Here is a 5629-nt window from a genome sequence, read left to right as displayed (position 1 = left end):
CAGGAACAAATACGCATAGTGTCTTCATTCATGAATAATGTTAGTTCTACCATGCATGAACTACTAATAGATGATCAGAAATTGCTGCAGAATATAAACAGAATAGAAGAACAATCAAGGAGTTCTGTGGCAACAATCAATGTATTGGAAATACAAAATACCTTCCTGGAGCACACTGCAATATTGACAGTTTTTCTAAACCAATTCGCTTGGGAAACTCAAAACCTCCAATCCATTGTCAACTCGGCATTAAATGGATTGATGCATACAAATGTCTACCCCCAATCTCAATTGATTCATGAACTTAAGTTATGTGTAAATCCTGAGGCTATTAGTAAATCTAAACACCAGGAAAATTGTGAGGTATCTTTGTACAATTCCCCGTATCAAACGATAGGAGCGTGTAGCTTCAAATATATGAACCTAAATACTACAATCTGGCATAAGCTTTATCTGCAAAACGCGTGGTCAGAAATCCATAGAGATTTCGTTCCAGAAAATCCGAACCTTCACGCAATATTAAAAATGCCAGAAATAATTAACAGCCGTGAACCCGAGCAAATAGATACAAATAAATATTTTAAAAATTTTAATCAATTAGCTGGAGATGCTAAAAAACTGAAAGAATTATCTAAAATGTACAACGATACCAAAATATTTGTAAATCCGGACCATCATTTTATTGTAGTTGATATTATAATCATCTTAATAATAGTTGTAAGTCAGTACATGTTGATTAAATGTAAGTGTAATCTACAGACCGGAAGTAGCAGAGTGTGTGCCCTACAAATTCTAAAAGTTTCAGAGCATCGGAACTCACGGATGAGGTGAAACATGGTGGTCATTAGACCCCCATGCTTCATGTAGTCCGGGGGGTGTAGTGAACCCCTGTCTGTATGCTATACGCAGTATGAGATATAGTAATAGTATAATATAGTATAGTGTGTAAGCATATTAATGTGTGAATAGACAGAGTCACACGGTCTTAAGGAATTCGCTGTGTGGACAGTTTTGAGCCCGAGCGAGCCCCTACCGTGTCTCGCTGTCTGTGTAATAGTCAGTGTAGTCCTGGCAGACCATCGAGCAGAGGCTCTGTTGTTTTCTGAAGTCTAATTATTATTCTGTGCAACTAAATTTCTTTTAAAATTGATTATATTAATAAAGTATTAGTGATAACTCAACCACCTCGTATTTATTTACTAACGAACAAACTCGGTTGTGGAGACGTCCATAACACTGTCAACCACCCAAACTATGGCTAGACATTCACGATCGACTGCCGAGTATCTTCCCTGTTCTGGATTGAGTTTTTTGCTGGCGTAGGAAATGATTTTCCTGTCACCACTCTCCACCCGATGTAAGAGCACTTCACCAACTCCGACTTCGCTTGCGTCGGTCTGTAGATTGAATGGCTTACCCGGAAGAGGAGGACAGAGCCGTGGTGCAGACACCAAAGACTCCTTCAACTTCCGGAACGCCTCTTGCTCAATTTCTGACCAACGCCATTTGGTCCCTTTGGCCAACAGACGTGAGCGGTGCTGTGATCTCGGCATAGTGTGGCACGAACTGGCTGTACCAACCACAAACGCCTAACACGCGCAACACGTCTTTTGTCTTCTTTGGAACCGGTAATTCCTGAATCGCCGTCAGTTTCTCCGGTTCCCGGTCTATTCCTTCACCGTCCACGACGTGACCTAGGAATTTGATCTGTGCCACTCTGAATGTACATTTTTTCGGTTGGCACGTCAGACCGTAAGACTGGAGTCGCTCCAAGACTCTCTGCAAGTGGTTTAGATGTTGATCGGGACTCTCGGAGTATACCACTAAATATCATCCAAATAAACCAACACAAATTTACCAACTAACCCACGGAAGACTTCGCTTACCAAGCGACAGAATGTGGCGGGGGCGTTTTTTAGTCCAAAAGGCATTACTCTGAACTGGAATAATCCTCTTTGGGTCCTAAACGCCGTGAGTGGACGTGTCTCTAGTGAGAGACCCACCTGCCAATATCCTGATTTCAAATCAATGGTACTGTAAATCTTCACTCCACCCATTCCTCGGACCATGTCATGGAGAATCCGGCATCGGGTGAGCGTCTGACTCCGGCTGCATGTTCAGACGGCGATAGTCAACGCAAAATCTACGTGAGCCATTCTTTTTCTTCACGAGTACCACCGGTGCAGCCCATGGAGATATGCTAGGTTCAACAAAACCCTGTTCCTCCGTGTCTCGCACCATTTCGGCAATCACCTCGTTTTTCTCTCGAGAGTACCCGTAAGCGTTTAGAGCCACCGGATTTGGATCCTTGAGACGGATCTGGTGCTCTATCACCCGAGTTCTGCCTACCTCTCCGGAGAAAACCTCCGGATATTGGCATAGGACTTCTTTGACCCGCATACCGTACTCTCCTTCGGGTAACCCTGCGGTCATTAAGTCCACTCCTACGGTGACCGGAGTTACTGGATTTCTCCAACTTACAGAAACACGTCTTTCTTTCCCCAGGTGGATTATGCAATCGCTATAGTCCCAGGCGACTTGTTGCTCCACGAAGAAATCATGGCCCAGGAAGACATTTCCAATAAGGTCGTCTATACTCCGTCCCACGAGAGAAGTAACCCGCTACGCGCATGCAGACTGACGGCAGCGACCGTTCCGAGGCCCCATTTCCCCCACTTTGTGTCATTCGGTGTCGGGTGGTGGCGTGCATACAGCGCGAAACAGGCGCTATACAGAGTGATTAAAATATTTCGTCATTCATAATATTATCGTATAGCGGAACAAATGTAAATTAAAATTTATTTTTATTTTTTAAATATTCAATCGTTTACAAAATTGTACGTGATAGTATAAAAACATGTAAAATTAAAAGTGTAATATAAGTACATATTATAACGTGATATTTCACATTTTTCAAAAGTAATTTAGGTATGTTAGTATTGATCATATAATTTACAATCGCATAAAAAACAAAAATATATACATAATATTTAGTACATAAATACAAAAAAAAATGTAAGTCACTTTTATAAATATTATATTTTACAATCGCATAAAAAACAAAAATATAATATATATACATAATATTTAGTACATAAATACAAAAAAAAATGTAAGTCACTTTTATAAATATTATATTTTACAATCGCATAAAAAACAAAAATATAATATATATACATAATATTTAGTACATAAATACAAAAAAAAAATGTAAGTCACTTTTATAAATAATATATTTTACAATAATTACTCGTCAGAAAAATCAGAAGAAGTGTCACCAGTTATCGTCATTATATGTGATTCTTCATTCTCCAACATATTTTCTGTGATGAAGTCGATTTCATATAATTTGTCTTCTTCTTTGATAGTATGACTAACGAAATTGGCCCACATGTCAGAAGTCACTTTCTGGACACCTTCCATCAGCAATTGTTCAACATCCTTTAGTTTAAATGTTGTATTATTTTGTTTCACATGATTCTTCACTACAGACCACGCAAGTTCTATTGGATTAAGTTCGCAATGGTAAGGTGGCAAACGTAATACATGTCGATTTGTTTTCAAAGCTTCTTCGTCAATAACATATTTAACGTGAAGAGGTTTAATTTCGTTTACCTTATCAAGCAATCGAAATTTCAACATCGGTTTATCGTAAACAATACCTTTGGCCTTTAACCAATTTACTATGTCGTCTTTTTTCCAAGCCGTTGTAGGAACCGGGTCTTTTTTAACAGAATGGTACGATGCATTGTCCATGACTATTATTGAATTTTCTTTTAATCGGGGCAGAACTCCACAAAACCATTCGTAAAACGTGTCGCCATTCATTTCGTCGTGGTAGTCTGCTGTGTTTTTTTTCGACTCAAAACACAATAGACCACCCTCGACGAAACCATCTGCTGAACCGATATGTACAACTATTAGACGTTTGCCTTTACCTGAAGGATTTTTAGGGCCTGTAGACAGTCCTTTCAGGAATGCATCCCTATGAGATTTTACCGAAGTATCAATCCATACTTTGCTGCTACACTCCCCTGCGTTTACCCACGTTTCATCAAGGAAATATATTGTACGACCTTCACTCCGATATCGTCTTATGTCCTCAATATATTTTTGTCGCCAAACAACGAGATCTCCTCTTTCCGTAAGCGCACTATTCCGATTCCTTTTTGTATATTCAAAATTTAATTCTTTCAATATCCGATGTAAAGTGGATCTAGGCAAACTCGGAAGATCTGGATCCTCATCAATAACAGTGACAATTTTATTTAAAGTTGGGATTTCACCTCTAAACCAAAACCCATGAATTTTTTGACGAATTGCGGTTTTATCAAAATCGTCAATTTTATCATTGATTTTTGGGCGGTTTTTTGTTTTACATGGCGACTTCAAGTGTCCTGTATTTTTGTACTCACTTATTGTGTTTATCACTGTACGCTTTCCAATCCCAATTTCTTTTGAAATAGATGTTATCATGTCTTTGTACTTCATGTCTGGTTGTTGATGTTTTTTCGACTTGTATAAATTAACAATATTCTGTTTTTGCCCTCTTCCAACAAACTGAAACAATAATTATTACATTATTTAAATACTATAATACGGCGTTTAAATATAAAAATGATTTCGATTCGTTCATAATTTAGAATTTACAAATAAAGTAACACATATACAATAGTTGTAACAGATAGACCTGACCAAAAAAAAAAAATAAATAACTAAACCTAACGTAGGACAACAATTTTAACATTATATGAGTATTAAAAAAAATAGTAAATAATTTAAAAAAAATACTCATGTCAGCAAATTTCCTAAAATTTTATTTAAAAAAAAGTTTTTACGTTCCAAATGAATTTAATCAAAAAAAAAAATTGATATTTTAAATATTTAATATTTTATATTTAACCCTTTATATAATATATATAAAAGATATTTTTACGAATAAAATATTAAGAATAAATTAATAAAACTATAAATTCAATAAATAAAAAAAAATTTAAAAATTCTTACCTGTCCTTTTCGATTTTTTTTAATAGGTGAAAGAATTTCTGCAACATCGATGCTTGTTTCAGCACATCTAGCAGAGTCATGTTTTGATTGACATTCCTCTTGAGAATTATTCATTTTTAAGAAAAAAATTAACCAACAAAAAAAACTACAATAATTAAATAAACAAGTGGTTATTATAGACGTAAATGCGGCGCGGAATATAGTGACACAGATGTATTGACACACTATAGCGAGTATACGTTAAGATACATACTGTACAACGTTGCCGAACGTCGACGGTTGAGATCGTGCGCCGTCGATATGTCGACTAAGTGGGGGATGCGCGGATTCGGACGCAATTCGGTCGGGACGCGGGTTACTTCTCTCGTGGGACGGAGTATAGATATAAAATTAAAAAAATTATAAATATTTTAACAACACAATAAATTTGAAAATTTGCAAGATTTTGATAAACGTTGTTAAAATTTGAACTAAATAAATACTAAAATACTAAAAAAAATCGTGGTTATGGATTTTTAATGTATATCAACTGCTATTTAACAACTTATAAGCGGTGCGAGTCATTTGGTCGAAGGCCATTTGGTCGAAGGTTTAGTGATCGAAAAAAAGCGATCGAAATGTC

The 5629-nt window shown here is 36.6% G+C and overlaps 1 protein-coding gene across 1 annotated transcript; it reads right to left on the bottom strand.

Annotated features, from left to right (window-relative positions):
* Positions 1 to 3174: 3174 nt before the first annotated feature.
* LOC103309333 lies at positions 3175 to 5391 on the bottom strand. The gene is made up of 2 exons (XM_008184526.3): positions 5008 to 5391; positions 3175 to 4560 (listed from the first exon to the last, which is right to left on the bottom strand). The coding sequence occupies exons 1-2, from the start codon at positions 5119 to 5121 to the stop codon at positions 3247 to 3249; spliced, it is 1428 nt and encodes a 475-aa protein (XP_008182748.2). The 5' UTR covers positions 5122 to 5391; the 3' UTR covers positions 3175 to 3246.
* Between the last annotated feature and the right edge of the window lie 238 nt (positions 5392 to 5629).

Source organism: Acyrthosiphon pisum, unplaced genomic scaffold (genome assembly GCF_005508785.2).
Source record: "Acyrthosiphon pisum isolate AL4f unplaced genomic scaffold, pea_aphid_22Mar2018_4r6ur Scaffold_20610;HRSCAF=21553, whole genome shotgun sequence".
NCBI lineage: Eukaryota > Metazoa > Arthropoda > Insecta > Hemiptera > Aphididae > Acyrthosiphon > Acyrthosiphon pisum.
The sequence above is the reverse complement of the archived record's forward strand: the minus strand, read 5'-3'. Positions and strand labels throughout refer to the sequence as shown.

Excerpts from the sequence above, each read along its gene's own strand:
- LOC103309333 (XM_008184526.3), bottom strand. The coding sequence starts at position 5,121 with ATGAATAATTCTCAAGAGGAATGTCAATCAAAACATGACTCTGCTAGA. Across the intron at positions 4,561-5,007 it reads AAAAAAATCGAAAAGGACAG|TTTGTTGGAAGAGGGCAAAA; the intron begins GTAAGAATTTTT and ends TTATTGTTTCAG.